General features: G+C 43.6%; 1 protein-coding gene across 1 annotated transcript; it reads right to left on the bottom strand.

The window, feature by feature from the left end:
• Positions 1-10,281: 10,281 nt before the first annotated feature.
• On the bottom strand, positions 10,282-21,620 carry LOC128411345 (protein mago nashi homolog 2-like). The gene is made up of 3 exons (XM_053383620.1): positions 21,566-21,620; positions 14,876-15,382; positions 10,282-10,412 (listed from the first exon to the last, which is right to left on the bottom strand). The coding sequence occupies exons 1-3, from the start codon at positions 21,618-21,620 to the stop codon at positions 10,282-10,284; spliced, it is 693 nt and encodes a 230-aa protein (XP_053239595.1).
• Positions 21,621-22,251: the final 631 nt, after the last annotated feature.

Below are 22,251 nucleotides of genomic sequence, written 5' to 3'. Positions count from 1 at the left end.
TCCTTTGAGAGGTTATTTTTCTGGAGGTTTCTAAGCCACCTCAAGCGGCATGCTCCACAGGGACGGCAGATCCGGCCTCCAAGGAATGCATCTCCTGCTGATGCTGCTGTGGTGGCAATGTTGTGGTGGCAACAACAGCTGCAGCACTCTCCATAGAGGCCGGATTTGCTGCCTCCTTGACAGCTCGCCCCCATGCCGCCTCGACAACAGCCTCTTGGCAAAAAGGAGGCCCTGCTGGTCTCCTCCCACCCTTGTTCCCAATGTCAATCTTTATTCCCCTTTGTTCCTCATGTAGATCTTCACTTAGCCCTTCTTCCCTGGTGCCATTTTGTGGTCCGCCTCAGGTGCCAAAATTTCTTGAGCCAGCCCTGTGCCAAAGTTAACAATCTGTCAGCAACAGCGTGCTATTTTCTTCCTCTTATAGATGGAAGAGAAGTTGCACTCTTTGTAAGCTGTGGGTACCATCCTAGCCTAGGCATTCTCTCTTTTGTGAGATAGGAGTAATGCCCCTTTTAGGATGGCGTCTTCCAAGAAAAATCTAAGTACCGTATTTGTATTACAAATAATTACCTTTTTTTAAAAAAAGCCTGCTGCATGATTAAATGAGGAGAGCTTTTTAATCAAAAAGTGTTATCTGACTAATCTAGCCCATTAATCAATTAAACACTGCAGCCCTGATAATGGTTTGTTTATTTTATCTTTTTAGAAGACTTGTAAAGCACTTAATCAAAGAGCTTTCTAAGTGATGACAAACAAAGTTGTAGATAAAATACAGCAAAAATCCACAAAACAATTAAAAAACAGATACACATAAAAACATTGTTGTTACAACTCAGATAAAATCAGTGAAACTATTTAAAACAAATGTAGGTTACGAGATGCTGCTGCTGGTGGTGATATATTTATAAGGTGCTTATTTTGCTAGTTGGAAGAATGCCGGCGTGTTTAGTTTGGAATTGTGTGACCACTAAAAATATGCAAATTTGCGGGTGCTAAATATTAACATGTGGTTTCCAGGTGATAATAAATTATATATGGCACGAACAATATTTTAATCTGTAGTGTTTGCCTCCAGCCCCCTATGAACTCAACATTAACAGAATTAATGTTAAGGATATGATAAATAATAAGTCATAGGATAATTATGAGTCTATAGCAAAAAGTTGGCCATATTGCAAAGTGGATTGCCATGGTCATTTTCAGTTATCTGAGCCACAGAATTTATCACTCTCAGGAATGAACTGTGGAGATGGAAATATGTCTCACATTAAGCACCTGGCTATATGAACCACTGGAAAAATAACCAAGTATCCAAATGCTGATTTAGTTATTTATTTTAATTCTAGTTGAAGAACTGCAGTAGTAAAACTTTATACTAAACGGGGAAATTCCATATATTGGCTGGCCTGGGAGACATCCAAAAATGTCCAACCATCTGTTGGGATAAGATAGATTTTATTTAACATAGCAGTGACATGGAGTCTACATGGTACCATGTGATATACAGTGGTACCTCAGGTTACATATGCTTCAGGTTACATACGCTTCAGGTTACAGACTCCGCTAACCCAGAAATAGTACCTTGGGTTAAGAACTTTGCTTCAGGATGAGAACAGAAATCGTGCTCTGGCGGCGCAGCGGCAGCAGGAGGCCCCATTAGCTAAAGTGGTGCTTCAGGTTAAGAACAGTTTCAGGTTAAGAACGGACCTCTGGAACGAATTAAGTACTTAACCCAAGGTACCACTGCATCTGCATAGAAAGAGTGTGTGGTTTATAAAGCTCTTAATTTACACACACATCTTGTGGAACAGTGGAACAGCAACAGGTGTTGCTGAACTACATCGATTTTTCTTGATACAGAATGATTTGTCCGATGCAAGCAAGTTCCTTTGAACTCAAGATTTTCTCAGGTGTTGCCTAAAAGTCAGATAGCTCTTCCATCCTGGTCTCATATGATACCAGTCAAAGTTGCTTGGGGTCGGACCCACCGGAAGTGAGCCATGCAGGTTATCTCAGCTACAAGCCCAGATCTACCTTCATCTATCTGCTCCCATGTTCTTATAATTTTCTGTTGCCTATGCAATACATTTTTTGCCGACTTCAAACAGAGTCCATCTGTGCCAAGTTCCCCACCACCCCCTTAATTAGGGAAATAAATCACAGGAAAAAAAGAAGTCAAAGCCGAGTGAATTCTTTCTGCTCTGCAGAATGCTGAGGACCTGAGCAACTAATATTTAATGAAAGAAGGAGGCGCTCGACATTTTGCAGGATTGAGCCCCATGGGTGGATATTTAATGGGTGCAGTTAGATACCATCTGTTAGCACACAAGCCATGCCTTATAAAGTAAATTGTGCTACATATAGACTCTAATGAGGATTTTCAAAGAGACCCACCTTAGAAACATTTTGTTTAATAAAATAACTTAATTAGAGAAAAAGCTTCTGGAGCTGCGGTTTGGGTGGTGATAACTTTCCTTTCTCAAACCACCTTTCCTTGGTTGATCACATGTAATCCTTGTGCCAGTGTGAACCCAACCTCTAGGCAAATTACGCAGTCAGAGAATTGTAAGTGGTTCATTTGTCATTCCAATTAAGAGAGCTGTTTACATGTCTTAATATAAGATATGCATGCAGTTTATAATATATATGTAAAACATGTGGTGCACAGCACAGAGCAATCATGATATTGAGGGTTTGCTGAAAGGATCTTTGTAGTTGTCACCTGCACAACCTAGGCTTTTGCAATACTGCAGTGCTCTGGTGCTCTTAAAGTCCTGTTGGTAGAACCTGTGTGCCCTGATTTACACAGTAAGCAATTCAAGGTGGATGAGTCCTGAGGTGGAAGAATGGAGTGAATCACTCTGGGTTATAAGCGGGAAATGCCGCTTTGGAATACTCTGGTTGTTGTTTAGTCATTTAGTCGTGTCCGACTCTTCGTGACCCCATGGACCAGAGCACGCCAGGCCCTCCTGTCTTCCACTGCCTCCCGCAGTTTGGTCAAACTAATGCTGGTAGCTTCGAAAACACTATCCAACCATCTCGTCCTCTGTTGTCCCCTTCTCCTTGTGCCCTCCATCTTTCCCAACATCAGGGTCTTTTCCAGAGAGTCTTCTCTTCTCATGAGGTGCCCAAAGTCTTGGAGCCTCAGCTTCACGATCTGTCCTTCCAGTGAGCACTCAGGGCTGATTTCCTTCAGAATGGATAGGTTTGATCTTCTTGCAGTCCATGGGACTCTCAAGAGTCTCCTCCAGCACCATAATTCAAAAGCATCAATTCTTTGGCGACCAGCCTTCTTTATGGTCCAGCTTTCACTTCCATACATCACTACTGGGAAAACCATAGCTTTAACTATACGGACCTTTGTTGGCAAGGTGATGTCTCTACTTTTTAAGATACTGGAATACTCTACCTACCCCCAAATACAGTGGTACCTCAGGTTAAGTACTTAATTCGTTCCAGAGGTCCGTTCTTAACCTGGAACTGTTCTTAACCTGAAGCACCACTTTAGCTAATGGGGCCTCCTGCTGCTGCCGCGCCACCGAAGCCCGATTTCTGTTCTCATCCTGAAGCAAAGTTCTTAACCTGAAGCACTATTTCTGGGTTAGCGGAGTCTGTAACCTGAAGCGTATGTAACCCGAGGTACCACTGTATATCATATGGTGCCATGTAGACTCCATGTCACTGCTCTGTTACAATGACTATCAGAGAACTATGGACAAATTCTAAGGAAGCAAGGGCAAGAGGTCACTCTCTGGCCTCACATTCTCCATCTCAGCCTTAATCACACCGTCATAAATGGAGAGGCTGGGACCGTCTGCTGGTTATTGTCCACAAAGTTTGTAAGCATGTGTAGAGGGGGTTCGCTACAGGAAAGCATCAACAAATGAAATACTTTCAGGGGCAAGGACACCATTTCAGATTTCGACAGGGGAGGCCGCAAGAGATTTCAGGGCCAAGGTGCAGGGACTAGCTATCCGTAGCTACTATCGGAGGCAGCATGCTCCAAATGCCAGTTGTTGGGGACCACAAATGGGGAGAATAATAATAATAATAATAATAATAATAATAATAATAATAATAATTTATTATTTATACCCCGCCCATCTGGCTGGGCTTCCCCAGCCACTCTGGGTGGCTTCCAAAAAAATATTAAAATACTATAATACATCAAACATTAAAAGCTTCCCTAAACAGGGCTGCCTTCAGATGTCTTCTAAAAGTCAGATAGTTGTTGTTCTCTTTGACGTCTGGTGGGAGGGCGTTCCACAGGGAGGGCGCCACTACCGAGAAGGCCCTCTGCCTGGTTCCCTGTAACTTGGCTTCTCGCAGTGAGGGAACCACCAGAAGGCCCTCGGTGCTGGACCTCAGTGTCCGGGTAGAACGATGGGGATGGAGACGTTCCTTCAGGTATACTGGACTGAGGCCATTTAGGGCTTTAAAGGTCAGCACCAACACTTTGAATTGTGCTCGGAAACGTACTGGGAGTCAATGTAGGTCTTTCAAGATTGGTATTATGTGGTCTCTGTGGCCGCGCCCAGTCACCAGTCTAGCTGCCGTGTTCTGAATTAGTTGTAGTTTCCGGGTCACCTTCAAAGGTAGCCCCACATAGAATGCATTGCAGTAGTCCAAGCGGGAGATAACCAGAGCCTGCACCACTCTGAAGAGTGCTGCCACACTTCAGTTCCCCTTGCCTGTGGGTGTCCTATAGGCGTCTGTTTGGCAACAGGCTGCTGGACTAGAATGGGCCTTTGGCCTGATCAAGCAGATCTCTTTGCACGTTCTCTGTATATATATATGTTATGATTGACAGCAAGGTTCAAAAGCCAGCTCTTGGGCCTTTTCCAAGATTAAATTGCCCCCAATCAGTGTGAATGAAGAACATTTGTTGTGGTTTGTGGTCATACCTTATAATAACAACAGCTTGGGTGTGCTTTTGGATTCCATGCCTGCTTCTTGATATTCAGATGGCAGCTGGTGCCAAGGATGCCTTTAACCAGCATAGACTTGTTCGCCAACTATGCCTGTTCATGAAGAGAAGCAACCTCGTCTCAGCAGCTTGTGCCTTAATCACACCCAGACTGGACGATTGCGATGCAGTCTTTCCGCATGACTCAGCAAAGAGAAGCAGGGAGTTCAAGCACTGCTAACATGGTATATTCTCCCATGTCAATATTTTTAGTGCTTGGGGAGACCTCATCCTATGACGCTACTCTGCCTTCTTACTTGACCTCATGACTTAAAACCTGACATGCCTAATTTCAAGACACCAGAATGACTTGTAGGACCATATTATGTGTGAATTTATTTGTTTCCAGGCTGTAGATACCCACCCAGTCATTGCACGGATCAAAAGTTGAGGAAAGTAGCAATCTCTATTTCCCCCTCCTTTTTATATGCTGTAAGCCACCCAGAGAGGCTGGGGAAACCCTGTCAAATAGGTGGGGCTTTAAATATTATTATTATTATTATTATTATTATTATTATTATTATTATTTCCTACTTTTATCTTGTTTGTTATATTGAATTAGTTTTCCCCCTCTATTGCCTCCAGAAAGAGGATTCGGTCAACCCCAACTACTATATATTTAGGGAACAGTTTGGGGCAAAGGGAAGATGACTTGGAAAAATAGAGATAGAATTCCCCTTTGTGGCTTGACAGCACGACATCATTGACAACATATGAACAGACAGCTTGCAGACTTTCTTTGGATAAATGCAGTGATATTTGAAATGAGTTTACACTATAGTGACTGGCAATTATATCTGCATTAGGATAATAAGAATAGACACATCTGCATATTAATATATGGTAATGTGGCAGTATTTTTTCCCTTTTTTCATTCTCATTTTGGGGTGTGTCCCCCGCCTTCACTCTGCCTTTTTAAAAATGAAATTCTCTTTTTAAAATGTATTGTTGCGCTCGCTGCTGCTGTAGTGAGAACCTACCTCTCATTCAGCTGCTGATAGTTTTGTGCTTTCTTTGTGGGAAAAGAACAACTGTGGAATAATGTGCATTTGAGGATTCTGAGTTGCAGTCAGCTGAGTTGACCAGAGGGCGTGCTCCAAATTCTGCCTTGTGTGGTGTTCTGGAGCACTGTAATCTGCCTTAGATGGAGGGCAGCCTTTCTCAACAGAGGGTGAGGTTTTTCTTTTCTGGTAATCATCTCCATCTTTATCTGGGTGGAGTCTAGTGTCGAATCACAATGAGGTGGCTACAGCTAGCTTTGGGAGGACCTATGATATGCCTTACCACCAAGTATCAGGAAGTGGGCCAAAGGTGGAAAGGAGTGTCTCCTACTACTAGAGTATAGTTCATGTGTTTTGTGTCTTGTTTGTACAGCTAGTATGTGATTAGGGGGTTGAGTGGCTTTTTTATAACTTAAAAATGTAGTTCCACTCGTAAGGCTTTCCTTGTTTGCAACGGGTTGCTCCCCAGCTGTGAAAACAACTTATTCTTTCCTTTTCACTCTAATGATGCTCTGTCGTTTTAGGTCCCCATCAATATGATTTCAGTTTCCTTCCCCTGGGAGTCTGCTGTACAGGAGTTCCTGTTTGAACAACTGAAACACAAAGTATTAATTTAAAGAAGCCAAGGGGTGGAGGTTTCAAATCAGTCCCAAATATTTTGACTTTTTCCAGATCTCTAAAATCATTAAAGGGACCCCTGACCATTAGGTCCAGTCATGACCGACTCTGGGGTTGCGGCGCTCATCTCGCTTTATTGGCCAAGGGAGCCGGTGTACAGCTTCCAGGTCATGTGGTCAGCATGACTAAGTCGCTTCTGGCAAACCAGAGCAGCACACAGAAACGCCGTTTACCTTCCCGCCAGAGCGGTACCTATTTATCTACTTGCACTTTGACGTGCTTTCGAACTGCTAGGTTGGCAGGAGCAGGGACCGAGCAATGGGAGTTCACCCTGTCGCAGGGATTTGAACCGCCGACCTTCTGATCGGCAAGTCCTAGGTTCTGTGGTTTAACCCACAGTGCCACCCGCATCCCCTAAAATCATTCCTATGCATAAAAGCAGGGAGAGATGTCCCTTAGGCTATCTTATGCATCCATGCAGACTTTTAAGTAACTGCTCACCTATGGCAAGGAAGACTTGCCTCAAGGCCAACAGGAAGGGATTTCTCTGTAAAATGGGGTTTCTTTTTTCCCACCACAGTTTCAGATCTGCAGTTTCCCATATGGCTGAATAGGTGAGATCATTCTGTCCAATAGGTGAGATCATTCTGCCAGAACATCAGGTTCAGCAGAATATTAATTTTGTGGTCTCTGTCCACAACCGGGAAGGTGATAGGAATAGAGGGGGGACTGGATATTCATCTCAAACTTAACTCCCAGAATAAATTGCCATCTGTGATGATACTCTCAGAGTTGGCTTTTATTCACAAGTTTCTAATCTGCAGTGCTCTTGGCTCAACAGACTCTGTGGAACACTTGCTAGTGACATTGAAATAATGCAGAGATCCCTTGTCATGTGACACTGATCAATTTGCATGTCAGGGCTGCTGAATCCCCTGCAAAGCAGCTTATGGCTTATGGCTGTCACCATTTCAGCCATGGGTGGCTGTGTGGGCAGGTTCACTGCTAGGTTCATTGTGGAGCCTTCTCCATGATTTGCATTTCCCATGATGTTACCTTGCATCGATGCTCACAAGATACCTGCAAACCGATGACATCATCAGTGTGGCAGAAACTGTTCATACTTAGTTTGCACACATTTGAGTTTGTTTTTGTTTGTTTCCAAAAAAATTAAAGTTTCACGAAATTATACACAAACAAAACACACAAACAAACAAACATAAATCATAACCTTATTAAAATTACACTTATTAACATTGTTAAGTGACTTCCTCGCTTCCCTTTGGTTGAATTTCCATGCATATCCTTATAACGGCTTTCCAAATCTTAATTCTTATAAACTTAACTTAGTCCATTAACATCCTTATATCTTTTCAATTTGAAATTGTACATATTAAACATCACTTAACTTATATAAATTCCTAAGCCAATCTGTTGCCTGCAAGCTATTTCCAATTAGTTAAACTTAACAAATTCAGCTAAATAATCGTTAAATTTTGTCCATTCTTCCTGATACTCCTCCTCCTTCTGGTCGCGGACTCTTCTGGTTAGGTCGGCTAGCTCCGAAAAATCCATCATCTTGAGTTTGAATTGATATGAATCAGAAAGGCAATTTGTTGTAAGAACTAAGTAATTACAGAGGAGAACCAGCACTATAAATTCAGTATCTTCTACTCACTGCAACCGTTTGACCTTATAACCTTAAGGCTACAACAAAGGTCAGCCGCAGTGGGTGGTGGGGCTCAATTACCCATACTGACTTGGACTAACCAACCAGTTATTTGGGTCCAGGCATCTAATGGTTTCTTGTGTGGTTTTTATGGTGTATATGGTTTGCTTGACTTTTCAAACCTAGACATTCTGCCTCTTCAGAGTTGTATGGGTGCACGAGGAGGGAAATCTATGAGAAGTGGATAACTGAATCACTTCATCTATTTTTAAAAGACTTTTCAGTATGCAGGGAAAGGGTAGGTAGACTTCCAAGCCCATTGGCTCTTACGATAATGGTTCAGATAACACAGTATAAAGTAGTAAAGCAAGTTCATGCAGGCATCTAGTGCTCTGTTGACTTCTGCTAAGCTAATAAATGGAGAAGTCTCTCCTCTTTTAACTCTGGGTGGCTAGTTTACTATAAATTCCTTTTGGCTCACAAGCAATTTGTGGTATTTTATCTCTGTAGCTACTGGCAATCCTGAGGTTGCCGTTGGTGCTGTGCAGATCACTTTGCAAAGCACCAGACAGCCACAGAAACCTGCCCAGAGTGGGTGAGGAGTAGTAGACTGGGCCGCCTTCCCTGCACAAGGAAGTATCTCCTTGTTTAACGAGGGTTAAAACATTAATTACTGTAATTAACAGATTCATTAATCTGCAGATGATTACAAATTTTAAATAGAGATCACATAAGGATATAAGAAGAACCCTACTGGATTAAAACAAAGCCCTTTCTAGTCCACCCTGGTTCCCACGGTGGCTATCAGCTGCCTATGAAAAGCCTACAAGCAAGGCATGGGCACAACAGCACTCTTCCTTCTTATCCTGGAAGTAAAATATACAGTTGTTAACATAGCAAGTAGCCATATAAAGTCTTGCCCTCCAGGAATTTGCTTAATCTCCATTTATAGCCCTCTAAGTTGGTGGCCATCAACACATCTTGTGGTGGTATTCAGTACAGATAGCACCAACACATCTTGTTAACATTTGCATTAAGTGAGAAAGGACTTCCTTCCACCTGTCCTGAGTCTCCCATCATTCATTTCACTGGATGGTCTTGGTTTCTGGAATGAGAAAAGGAGATAATTTGTAGTTTGTCAAGGATATAGCTTGTTGTAGCTTTGACCTCAGTTCTGAGGATTATTTGGGGAAAACCCATGTGTTTTAAATGTGTGTTGGATATGCTTTCAGTGTATGGTGTAGATAAGACCATCCACAAGATAGTGTACTCTACTACTATTGGATGCGGGTGGCGCTGTGGTCTAAACCACTGAGCCTCTTGGGCTTGCCAAGCAGAAGGTCGGCAGTTCGAATCCGTTCAACGGGGTGAGCTCCCATTGCTCTGTCCCAGCTCCTGCTAACCTAGCAGTTCAAAAGCATGCCAGTGCAAGTAGGTAAATAGGTACCACTGCGGCGGGAAGATAAAGGGTGTTTCCGTTCACTCTGGTTTCTGTCACAGTGTTCTGTTTTTCCAGAAGTGGTTTAGTCATGCTGGCCACATGACCCGGAAAGCTGTCTGTGGACAAACGCCGGCTCCCTTGGCCTGAAAGCAAGATGAGCGCTGCACCCCATAGTCACCTTTGACTGGACTTAATCTGTCCAGGGGTCCTTTTCCTTTACCTTTCTTTATAAGACTGTAGTCCATCCACAAGATAGTGTACACTACTGGTATTGGCAAGTTACAGTACTACCATGGATATTTTGAGTTCTAAGTGCCCTTGAGTGGGCCTACTGCACCTCTGTAAATAGGGAAATCTAGCCATTCAAGATGTCCACATGGCAGAATTGTGAGTTCACAAACAATCTTGGGTGCACAAGCACAGTAGCCAGAAAAAGGCAGTGTGGCCTGCAAATGCCTTGCAGATTTTGATGTGAGGTGTCCAGCATTTTGGAAAGAATACATTGAGGTGTTTGCAGAATGCCAACATACTGGTTTTCAAGCTCTCATGGAGAAAATCCTTAAAAGATCCTTAAACCTTCAACTGCTCAGGAAAAAGGGTCATCACCATCCCCAAGTTGAATTGCATCGCCCAGGACAAATGCAAATAATGTAGCCCTACTGGTAAGGACAATTATCCTGGGATCGTCTTCAGCATGATTGTCTAAAGGTTTATTTACTTCAGGAATAGGGACAGAACATGGATAGGTGCACAATCTCTTTCCCAAATGAGCCACAGGTTTAAATGTGAATCTGGACTCACAATCAATTGAGAGCAATGGCAGCAATTCCTGATGTAAAGTTATGGTAAACATTCAGTGGAGTTTTTGTGGACGTCAAAAGGCAAGACATAGACAACTCTGCAGATATAAAGAGACGTGATTGACAAATCCCTAGATATAACTATTCCAATATAGTGCATCTCCCACCCCCATGTCTTCAAGCCATGGCACAAAAAGCACCAAGAGTCAGGCCTAGAGATCTTGAACCCCATAAATTTGCAATTGTTTTAGCCACTGAATGTTGATAGTACTAGGAGAAGGAAAGGCATGCAGTGCTTATCACTTAATGAATTTAATTACTATCTGCACCTGCTCTAATTTAGCAAAGGCCTAGGAGATATTCTTAATAACTTTCAGGCATAAAGCAACTTTCATCCAATATTCTCAAGGACTTCTCCTCTAAATTTTAATTAATGAAGACTCTCTCAACATGCCAGGAGGCATGTGAATATTAATAATCTTCTGCATCCTTGATGGGTTCATGAAGGTATGGAGGTCAAGTTTCTTCCCATATTGTCATACAGGTGAATCAGCAGAACTGAACAGAACTGGCTGATCCGAGAACTTGTGTTGCTTCAGCAACTACATAGACGTCCAGCACTTTAAAGGGGTTACCAGCATTCCGCAACCTGGTGCCTTCCAGGTGTTGGTAGAGACCAACTCCCATCAGCCCTAACCAGCATGGCCAATGGCCAATGGTCAGGGTCAGGAAAGTTGTAGTTCAAAATATATGCAAAGCAACAGTTGAGGAAGGCTAAGACAATCTATTTTTCAATATCTGTGAAGAAACTGGAATCTAATAGAAACCAGAAACCTGCAGCCAAAGCAATTGAATATGTAAAAGTATTGGTGCTGACCTTTAAAGCCCTAAATGACCATAGCCCAGTGTCTCCACCCCCATCGTTCAACCCAGACAACTGAGGTTCTCCTCCGAGGGTCTTCTGGTGGTTCCCTCACTGCGAGAAGCGAAGCTACAGGGAACCAGGCAGAGGGCCTTCTGGGTAGTGGCGCCCTCCCTGTGGAACACCCTCCCATCAGATGTCAAGGAGATAAAGAACTACACAACTTTTAGAAGACATCTGAAGACATTTCTAACCTTTGATGTTTTACTATGTTTTCATATATGCTGTAAGCTGCCCAGAGTGGCTGGAGAAACTCAGCCAGATGGATGGGGTTTAAATAATAAAATTATTATTATCATTTATTAAAATTTGGCCCTATCACCTGCTGTCTCTTGAACTCAGTTACCCCCTTAAGGGTTGCCAAGTCACAATGTTGCATCCGAAGCAGAAGCCTCAGCTAAGGATGAGCAGAACCTCCTGGTTTTCTCCAATTTACATTAACCAAAAGGAAATAATCTCAGTGGTTGCTTCACCGACTGGTTTCTCAGTCTTCTCTCAGGGGGGCAAGGGTCTACTCATTAGAAAGCAAGTCCTCTGAGAAATGCTGTGCCCTCAGAAAGATAATGCTCGTTGGCCTTCACCCCCTGAGCTTGATGCATAATAGAACCAGCTAGGGCAGTTGGCTTTCTCTCTCCTGTTGCTGCACTTAAGAACATAAGAAGAGGTTGCTGGATCAGGCCAGTGGCCCATCTAGTCCCACAAGCAGAATGTGAGCACAAGAGCTGTCTCTCCTGTGCTTTCCAGCAGCTGGTATTCAGAAGCATTGCTGCATTACCAGCCAGTGTGGCTAGTAGCCATCAATAGCCTCTTCTCCATAAATTTGCCTACACCGCTTTTAAAGCCATGTAGGTTGGTGGCCATTACTGCCTCCTGTAGGATCGAGTTCCATCGCTTAAATATGCACTGCTTTCTTATATCTGTCCTATCCCTCGGCTGTGTGCATTCCTTTCTTCTATGGCTTCATTGCCTCAGGTCAAGTCAAATATCTACTATGATCTGATAGCTTGCAAATGTGTGTGCAACATTGTTGAAAAAGCATTACCTCCTTTGGATTGGTGATGGGATAGAGGGTGCTCTTAGCCCTCTGGCACTGACTTGTTTTGTGCCATGTCAGATGCCTGGTGCTGTTTGGGCTACCTGTTCTAGGAATCCATTTTGATGTGCTACCCAATTGGTGTTGAAAGCTACACTACTGGGTAATTTAAATTAAATGTAAATACCCAGAAGAGCCATGGGACGCAGGTGGTGCTGTGGGTTAAACCACAGAGCCTAGGACTTGCCGATCAGAAGGTCGGCGGTTTGAATCCCCGTGACGGGGTGAGCTCCCGTTGCTCGGTCCCTGCTCCTGCCAACCTAGCAGTTCGAAAGCACGTCAAAGTACAAATAGATAAATAGGTCCCGCTCCAGTGGGAAGGTAAACGGCGTTTCCATGCACTGCTCTGGTTCGCCATAAGTGGCTTAGTCATGCTGGCCACATGACCCGGAAGCTGTACGCCGGCTCTCTCGGCCAATAAAGCGAGATGAGCACCGCAACCCCAGAGTCAGCCACGACTGGACCTAATGGTCAGGGGTCCCTTTACCTTTACCTTTTTTACCCAGAAGAGCCATTTATAGAAGAAAGCGGTAAATGCAGCCTTTCTAGATTGCCCTCACACTTTTTGAGAATTTTGGTTGCTTGCCTAGGTTTCACAAATCACGTAGTGGATCCATATAGGATTAGGAAATAACACTGTGGGCAACCCTGCAATCTCAACGGTTGCTTTCTTCTGAGGAAGGAAAGGGGATCCATTTGGACTTTGCATAATTACACAACATAAAAATGTACGTAAGTGCTAATAAAAAAGGGTTCTCCATACATCTGTATATTTATTTACTTGCTTAAAAATGCTTATCCCCTGTTTTGGGGTGTGAGGCCTCACAAGGCAACTAACAAAATTAATCTTAAATAAAATAAAATAAGCTATTTCAGAAAACAATTAGCAAATCAAGGCACAGGAGTTAGAGGGTCAGGTAGCATCTTCCTCCCTCCCTCCTTACAGAGCCAATTCTGCCATTCCAGTTTCTCCTGTATGTATAAGGTGCATTCAGAACTTCCCCGTGTACTGCTTCTCACACCAACTCAATTGAAGACACTGGCTGGACTTGGTCTCACATAAGTTGATTTCCACATGAAAGCGAGAGAAGTGTCATCTGCATACTGCATTGATAAGCTCCACACATACCCATACATACGGCTTCTATCTCCATTTAACAGTGTGTACTTCCCATTGTGTCACAGAGGAGGTAAGCAAATCTTTTTAAAAAACGAAAACCCATTCTCAGCTCCATGCCGGTGGAAGTTTGTTTTCTGCATTCTTTTAGACGTAACTTTAAAAGCATATTATTCAAACAGGCCTTTGCAATGTGAATTTCTTCAGCCAGTACTTATTGGTGTTTTAACTGATTCTTTTATTGACCTTGCAGTTTTGTATGCTGTATGCCACCTTGCTGTATTTTAATGTCTATAAACATTTCAATAGATAAAATTATATGCAAATGCACATACACACACAGTTAACTGTTAGATTAATAGTCTAATCCGGTCTCTCCTCTACCACTCGGGTAGCTTGTATCTTTCTGTTCTCGCCACCACAGCAATATCCTGTCTTGCCACATCTCTGTCAGTGTTAGCTAAAGCTGGCAAGGGATTTGCCTCTAGTCTAGACTTCAGTCTAACTGTAGTGTTAATTGTAGGTTGCAAGAGGCTGCATTCTGCATTTGCCATAGCTCTGGCCACTGACATCACTTTGATCTTTATCCTTGGAAATCACATTCATTGAGAAAAGCTAAAACAAATTTCTCCCTCAGAGAGCTACCATCAAAGGCTGTGCTCTTTCAACTTGAACATTATCCCCGAAGCTTTGAGACTGCAATTAGAAATCAAATGCTGACTAATGTTCATCTGCTCTCAGTATCTTGCTGCAGAAATGTCAAAGCACCACAGGGCCTACTCAGGGTACAATGCTGAATTTCATATCTACGTGCCAGGTTTAGATAGCTTTTAGAAAATGTAGGCTTTAAAGGGGAATAGCAGGAAAACATAGTATTTTATGGTTACGGTAATACTATGATCACCTGACACCGGAGGGCAAAACCATGGCATAAAAGAAATTAGCTGGCATTTGACTGGCATATTTATAACTGATGCAGTTGTTTGAAGGGGTGCCTAGAGAATTTTATTAAGGTTTCATTATCCCTGGCGTAGTGTGGATCTTGTCCTCACATCTTTCTTTTTTTAAGCTTTTTAGCATTTATTAAATTCACTGTAAAAAATCTGACACACATAAAACCAATGAGAGATAAGGAATGTTTGGTTATAGAAAATGAATAAAAAGAAGTATAAAAAGAGAGAGAGAGAGATAAGGAATGGAAAGTCACCCCACCGAAAGAAACTTTACAGTACAAATTTAAATCCATACAATTTAATCTTGAACAGCAATTTAATCTTAATCTTAGCTTAATCTTGAAGTGTAATCCAATGAGACTGAAGACGAGACACTTGAGGTCCTGGATAAGGTAGTAAAACACTCTTAGACCTTCTGGATCCTTGGACTGATTTACATCAATAAGAGAACCAATTTTTGATGTGGTAAAAGAGATGTGTTCATCACCAATTACAATTTCAAGCTCCTGCCAGCCAACTCTGTCAGGAGGCGGCCATAATGCATCATCTTCTTTCGTGATTTCACTGTCATCGGTTATCCTCTTTAGCTCTTCCATCACACTTTTGTGTACATAGGCTTCTTTTCTGATCGTGACATCATTTTTATAACTGCTGTTGTTTGCATATCTCAGTTTCCCGTCAGGGCGGAACTCAAGAAACTCGTGGCCGAACTTCCTCTTGTGCCCAACGTAATAATGCAGATAGAAATCGCTCGCAATGGCCACATATTCCCCACCGGCCCACCGAGACCTTGTCCTCACATCTTAAACATGAAGTTGAGAGTTCATTAAAGCTCAGGACCCTTTGGCTTCTAGAAGCCCAAAATGAAGCCCATAGCCCTCACACCACTGCAATAGTTTGCTTGTGTGGTTTTAGAAATCCCTAAGGCAAGGTAAGGGACGCGGGTGGCGCTGTGGGTTAAACCACAGAGCCTCGGACTTGCCGATCAGAAGGTCAGCGGTTGGAATCCCCGTGATGGGGTGAGCTCCCGTTGCTCGGTCCCTGCTCCTGCCCACCTAGCAGTTCGAAAGCATGTCAAAGTGCAAGTAGATAAATAGGTACCGCTCCGGCGGGAAGGTAAACGGCGTTTCCGTGCGCTACTCTGGTTTGCCAGAAGCGGCTTAGTCATGCTGGCCACATGACCCAGAAGCTGTACGCTGGCTCCCTCGGCCAATAAAGCGAGATGAGTGCCACAACCCCAGAGTCGGTCACGACTGGACCTAATGGTTAGGGGTCCCTTTACCCTTTACCTTTAAGCCAAGGTAGCAGTGAATACCAGTAACTGGGAAACCCCAGGCAGGAAGAGTGTTCTTGTGCTCAAATCCTGCTTGGGAGTTTCCCACAGGTATCTGGTTGGCCACTATGAGAACAGGATGCTCGACTGTGTGGACCTTTGGCCTGATCCAGCAGGCACTTATTATGTCCTTATGGCAACTTCCAGGTGTTATGGGCCCCTATCTCACATCAGCCCCAGTCACCATGGTGAAGGGTCAAAGTTGATAGAATACAGAGTCGCGTGTCGAGGTCCCCAAGCCACCCCAATAAAATACAATTCACACAGAATTTTTGTTTAAGGTTTTGGGCATAATTTTGGCCACAACTTTATTAAAATACAGAAAATGTGAGTGGTTGCTTAGGCATTGGTTGCGACGATCTGTCCCCGCCCGGGGACAGACTGGCATTCGCACGCCCGTGAAAGTCAGAAAGGGAAAACATTTTGGGGAGAAAGATGGACCTGGGAACCATACCCCCACCTCTCCCCAAATGCTCCCAAGGACTCTTGCGTGGCCCTAGCCCCTTGACAGGGGTTCAGAGAAAAGCATGGTGTGCCCCTGGATTCCTTTAACAGAAAACCCTTGCAGCAGCAGCACTGGAGGGGCAGGCCCAGCCAATCCATGCCCCTCCACCAACCAATTCATAAAAACCAATGCCTAACTGCAACCTTACAAGTTGTGATGATTTGCTACACAGTAGGCAAAAACCAAATGGCACCAGCCAATCAGCCAAATGGACAAAATTCTTACCAGGCCCCCACCCCAAAAGCAGATGACCCCATGACAGGCAGAGAAGGTCAATGTGAACAACCCTAAATATAGGGAGGGTGGGCGGGTAATCCGATGCGCGCAGTGAAAAAAGAAAGCTCAACGCTGCGCGCAGGGAATATAAAACTTCTTTGGCTGTCATTCAAAAAATGGCAACATCAAATTCTCCCCAATGACAAGAGGAGCCCAATCACAATGGTGGCCAACTACCTTTACCCGCCCTGCAACAGTGGGATGTCTTGGAAGACCCCACCGCAACACGTGCTGTCCATGAAGGAGAACACGCTTTCCAAAATAATCTGGAGAACATCACGTTGACTACCCCTGGTCTAGGTGTGTACCTAAACAAAGCCTTTAAAAAAAAAAGATTGATAGTTTTATAGTATTACTGTCAATGCAGAAATCAAAGAGAACTAAAAGACAGTCTTGAATGTAAGCTGTAGCCTGAGGCCATATGGCCAGCCTTCCAAGGAGTGCGTGAAATGCATTCTTAGGAAAGTTGGTGTGTATATGTATATGTATATGTATTTTATACACACACACACACACACACACACATGTATATATATAAGACAAAATCCACTTTTAATAGTGTCAAGAGCATTTGGTAGCCAATGATCACTAGGATTTCATGTAAATATGTAAACATTATTATAGGTCCAATGGTCAGACTCAAGGAAAGGTAGCTGCCTATGTCTTCTCAGTTAAAATGATGTGTGTGGCACAAAGAATTGTAGAGTTGGAAGGGACCATGAGAGTCATCTAGTCCAATCCCCCTGCAATGCAGGAATCTTGCAACCAATATGGGCCTCAAACCCACAACCCTGAGATCAAGAGCCTCATGCTCTATCAACTGAGCTATCCGAGGCTATAACAACATATACATCAGAGGGGTTTTATTCAGCCCCTTTTTATCATTTCCTCTTGAATTATTTGGCTTCCATTGCTTCTATGAATTTGGCTCACCAAGATTCAATAAGTGGACTGTTAGGTACTGAGTTGAATAGGATCCAAAATGCAGCAGTCTGATTGGTCCTAGAACAATAGGATCCAAAATGCAGCAGTCTGATTGGTCCTAGAACAATAGGATCCAAAATGCAGCAGTCTGATTGGTCCTAGAACAATAGGATCCAAAATGCAGCGATCTGGTTGGTCCTAGAACAATAGGATTCAGAATGCAACAGTCTGGTTGGTCCTAGAACAATAGGATTCAGAATGCAGCAGTCTGACTGGTCCTAGAACAATAGGATTCAGAATGCAGCAGTCCGATTGGCCCTAGAACAATAGGATTCAGAATGCAGCAGTCTGACTGGTCCTAGAACAATAGGATTCAGAATGCAACAGTCTGGTTGGTCCTAGAACAATAGGATTCAGAATGCAACAGTCTGGTTGGTCCTAGAACAATAGGATTCAGAATGCAGCAGTCTGACTGGTCCTAGAACAATGCAGCAGTATGATTGGTCCGCAGGAGCCACCCAATCCAGCTCCAGGTGGAAGTGAATCCACAACCTGATTGGCCTACAGGAGAATCTCGGAATTAGCCAATCACGTGCAGCCCATTGTGTAAATAATGTATATAAAGTATATTTCATGGACACAAAGCATACAATACAAATCTGTTGGCTACCTCTGCTAAATAATGTCAATATCTGTCTATCTTGGGAGACAATGGAGGAGCATGCCTTTGAGGGTGACGTCAAACTGTTGGAAGGTTGCAGCGCCTGCTGTGGCTGTAGGAACTGTTGCAGGAGTGACATCTTTTGTTGCAGCTGGGGCAGATGAAGGCATTTGGTTGTGCTGCTGCAAATGCGCCATGGCGTTTCTTCTCCCTGCGCTCCTCCCAGCTGTCATTCCTCCTCGGGTCACTGCTACGGATACACAACCTGACTATCTGCCTCCAAGCACTGCAGTCATCTACAAAGGATTCCCACACAGTGGGGTTGATGTTGCCAGCCTCCATGTCACATATGCAGAAATCTTTGTAACACAGACTTGGTGCCTGGAGCCAGTTCCCCGTAGAGCACATCCTTGGAGATCCTGCCATCTTCCACTCTGTAGACATGACCAAGCCACCGTAGATGTCACTGAGAAAGGAGTGCAAACATGTTGGGAATGTGGACTTGGGAGAGCACATCTTTGTACTGCCGTGTGATACCCAAAATCTTCCTGACACAGCTCATGTGGATGGTTTGAGGCATTGCGCTTCACCGTTGTAAGTTGCCCATGAATCACTTCCATAAAGCAGCATGCCTAGTAGACCTTCATCTTTGCATTGGACATTAGAATCACATTCTCCTATACCTTTTGGAGACGTGAGCCATTGATGTACAGTGGTACCTTGGGTTAAGTGCTTAATTCGTTCCAGAGGTCCACACTTAACCTGAAACTGTTCTTAATCTGAAGCACCACTTTAGCTAATGGGGCCTCCTGCTGCTGTCGCACCGCACAATTTCTATTCTCATCCTGAAGCAAAGTTCTTAACCCGAAGCAATATTTCTGGGTTAGCGGAGTCTGTAACCTGAAGCGTATGTAACCCGAGGTACCACTGTACTTGAGTTGCTAATACACTTGTCCAGGTCAGCTTTGATGGACAGGCTGCTCTATCAATAAATATTAGATATGAACAATTTGAGTGTAGCTACCAGTCTGCTGCACCAACATAATTTGCTTTGCCAGTTTTGGCAATCGGGTATGTTTATCGCAATGCTGCACTGAGCATTTATTCTATTGTTTAGCCATCCTGTGTTTCTCCCAATGATGGACTCATAGAGAATGTCTGCATGTCAGATAGGCAAAGTCCGTGAAGATCAATTGGGCAATCAAAAATGCAGTCTTCTTGCCTGCTGCATGCCTGCCATCGTATCTCCACCCTCAACTTTTTATTTGCTAAAAGGAACAAATGGGAAAGAGGAAGCAATTAAATTTTGTAGCTTTTAAAGCTGGCCTGTGTATATGGTAAGAAAATACCATAAATGTTTTTTGACTTTTTGCCAGTTGTTAGCAATGTGCAGCCCATATGAATTCCTATATAACAAGGATGGAAATAATGTCAAGAAACCCCGTAAAGGCTTTTGTGGCCTGAATTGTAATGAATGTAGTTTGATACAAAGACTTTCTCACAACATGGCAAAGTGAATCATAAAATACTGGACCTTGAAAGTTAATGCATTTTTTTTTTTAACAATAGCCCAGGGACAGTTTACGTAATGAATTGTAATTAACCCACCTTCAGAATCTTTTATGAGTGTTTTGCCAATTAGCTTTGCATGCTTGCTAATGACTCATAGCCTGCGCATGTCTTTACAGAGCACACTTGTTGCTAGTCTGTTAAGTCAGCAGAAGTATGCAGCATGCTGATGTAGCTACAGGTAAGAGCCACCCGATACTAACAAACTTTAGCATTCGCCACTCAGAATGCATTTGCAAGGACTGAAAGCCCAAGATAATTGTAATGTATAGCAACGGCAAGAGGCTTTTGGTTTCTGAAGGATTGCAAGGAATGTACTGGGCTCTGGTTGAAACATCTGTTGTTACTTAGTACTAACATATATAATATTGCTAATTGCTGAGACATCTTTGTTTTCCTTACTTAGCACTAGGGTTAGAATGGTTTTATTTTTGTGGCTCATGGCTTCCTGCCATTTGCAACACAAGTTCTACTCTAAAGAAAATAAAATGGCTTGCAGGCTGCCTACTTACGTGGTGTACAGGCTTTCTATTTTTAAGAAAAATTAAAGAGGATTAGTGCAGTAATGCAGAGCATACAGAATTGTTTCTTGCCAGCCTTGGATACATATTTACAAGCGCCTGATTCCTGCCCTCCCAAATGGTATCGCTTCAGAAGCGATTAAATGGGGAAATGCATTCGAATGGCCTTTATATTGCATTTCCTGCTAATTTGATCTGTTGGATTAACTGATGCTAGTGAGGTACCCATAAAATTGTGCAAACACACGTTGTTCCCCCTAACCCCCAATAATAGTCATGATGATAGTATGAGGCATGGACACCAGCTTTCTTAACTTAACAAAAAGCAGCAAAGGGGATAAATATGTTGGAAAGCTACCAACCCTTCAGCATAGGTACCTGATCTGAAGAATACCCGTTTCGCTATTTATCTGACATGGACCATTCCATTCTGGCTCCAAGTGCCAGAAAATCTGCTGACTGATCTGTGTTTGTCTTTGCCAGCACCCCTTGAAGGCATTGCTGAGGAGACACCTGATCACCCCATGTCATCTGGACTTGCCAGCCACAGATGTAATGAAATGGACAGGGTTCAAGAGCAAGTAGCCCCTTCTGTCAGTAGGGTGTGAGGTATCATTGGGATAAGGTCCCCTTATCAAAGAGATGCCTCAGGAGGTTCCCCAGGTTAGCCTCTCTCCCTGCGCCTGGCAACTGTAACTGTGTTACACCAAATGTTATCACACTGAATGAATTGATTCTTCCCCACAACATCCATAGTGTGGGGTTGGTGCTCTCAATTTGCCAGTTGTGAGGTTATCGAAAAATGGTCCTACTTCACTCCGCAAATGGTGACTGGCGAATGTCATGCTACAACATCATAAAGGGTGTGTGTGACTGGGGGCTACCACTCAGAAGGGTGTGGGGTAATCCTCATTGAGCCTTGAAGTTCACTGATATGGTGAATCTTAAAGTGTGTGGGATCCAAGCCAGTTAGAGCTTAATAGTTCTGAACCGGCACCTTGAATTTTGCAGAAAAGGTAATAGTGAGCCTGTGCAGGTGCTGGAACATGGATGCAGTGTGTTCTCTTCTCGGGAGGAGGTCATTATGCACCAAGCAAGCAAGGCCAGTCTTGCCTAAAATTCATCATCCGTAATCTAACCTCAAGATTGCAAAGCCATTAATTGCCATTGCTCGATCTGAATTGGACAAATCTCACCAGGTTCGTCTGATGAAAATGGCTCCTTGCTCATCTCCATAACCTGTGTTTCCATGTATAATTAGGAGCACTCAACAACCACCAGTCTGAGGGAAGGTGAACACTACCTATTATGCAACTCCAAATGATGAGTCTATCTGACCATTAATGCTTCAGTCTTGACTGAGATTCTCTCTCCCTCTCTTTTGACTCGCCTACATCCAGTTTCATGGCATGATCAAACAATGGATAAGAAACCAGATTATAGGACCCAGGGGCAGGGGAGAATGAGAATGTGAATAACAGCTATGGGTTATTTAGCATATGGTATGACACCTAAGGCTCTACCTCTGGATGTTGCTGAACAGCTTCGTATATTCATTAAACACAACTGGGGACAAGATGGCACTTTGAATAGAGAAGTCTTGGGGGATGAAAAGCCAACCACCTATTGTTACATTTTAGGTCTTCTGGTAGGTGCTGATGAATGAAGTGTAGGATTTAACCTCTGCGGGTGGCGCTGTGGGTTAAACCACAGAGCCTAGGACTTGCTGATCAGAAGGTCAGCGGTTCGAATCCCCGCAACGGGGTGAGCTCCTGTTGTTCGGTCCCTGCTCCTGCCAACCTAGCAGTTCGAAAGCACGTCAAAGTGCAAGTAGATAAATAGGTACTGTTCCGGTGGGAAGGTAAACGGCATTTCCGTGCAC

Source organism: Podarcis raffonei, chromosome 3 (genome assembly GCF_027172205.1).
Source record: "Podarcis raffonei isolate rPodRaf1 chromosome 3, rPodRaf1.pri, whole genome shotgun sequence".
In the NCBI taxonomy this organism is placed as follows: domain Eukaryota; kingdom Metazoa; phylum Chordata; class Lepidosauria; order Squamata; family Lacertidae; genus Podarcis; species Podarcis raffonei.
The sequence above is the reverse complement of the archived record's forward strand: the minus strand, read 5'-3'. Positions and strand labels throughout refer to the sequence as shown.

Coding starts and splice junctions, on each gene's coding strand:
- LOC128411345 (XM_053383620.1), bottom strand. CDS start 21,620: ATGGAAACACAGGTTATGGAGATGAGCAAGGAGCCATTTTCATCAGAC. Junction 15,383..21,565: donor ATTTTCATCAGACGAACCTG/GTGAGATTTGTC, acceptor TTCATGTTTAAG/ATGTGAGGACAAGGTCTCGG. Junction 10,413..14,875: donor TTGCTGTTCAAGATTAAATT/GTATGGATTTAA, acceptor CTATTCCTGAAG/TAAATAAACCTTTAGACAAT.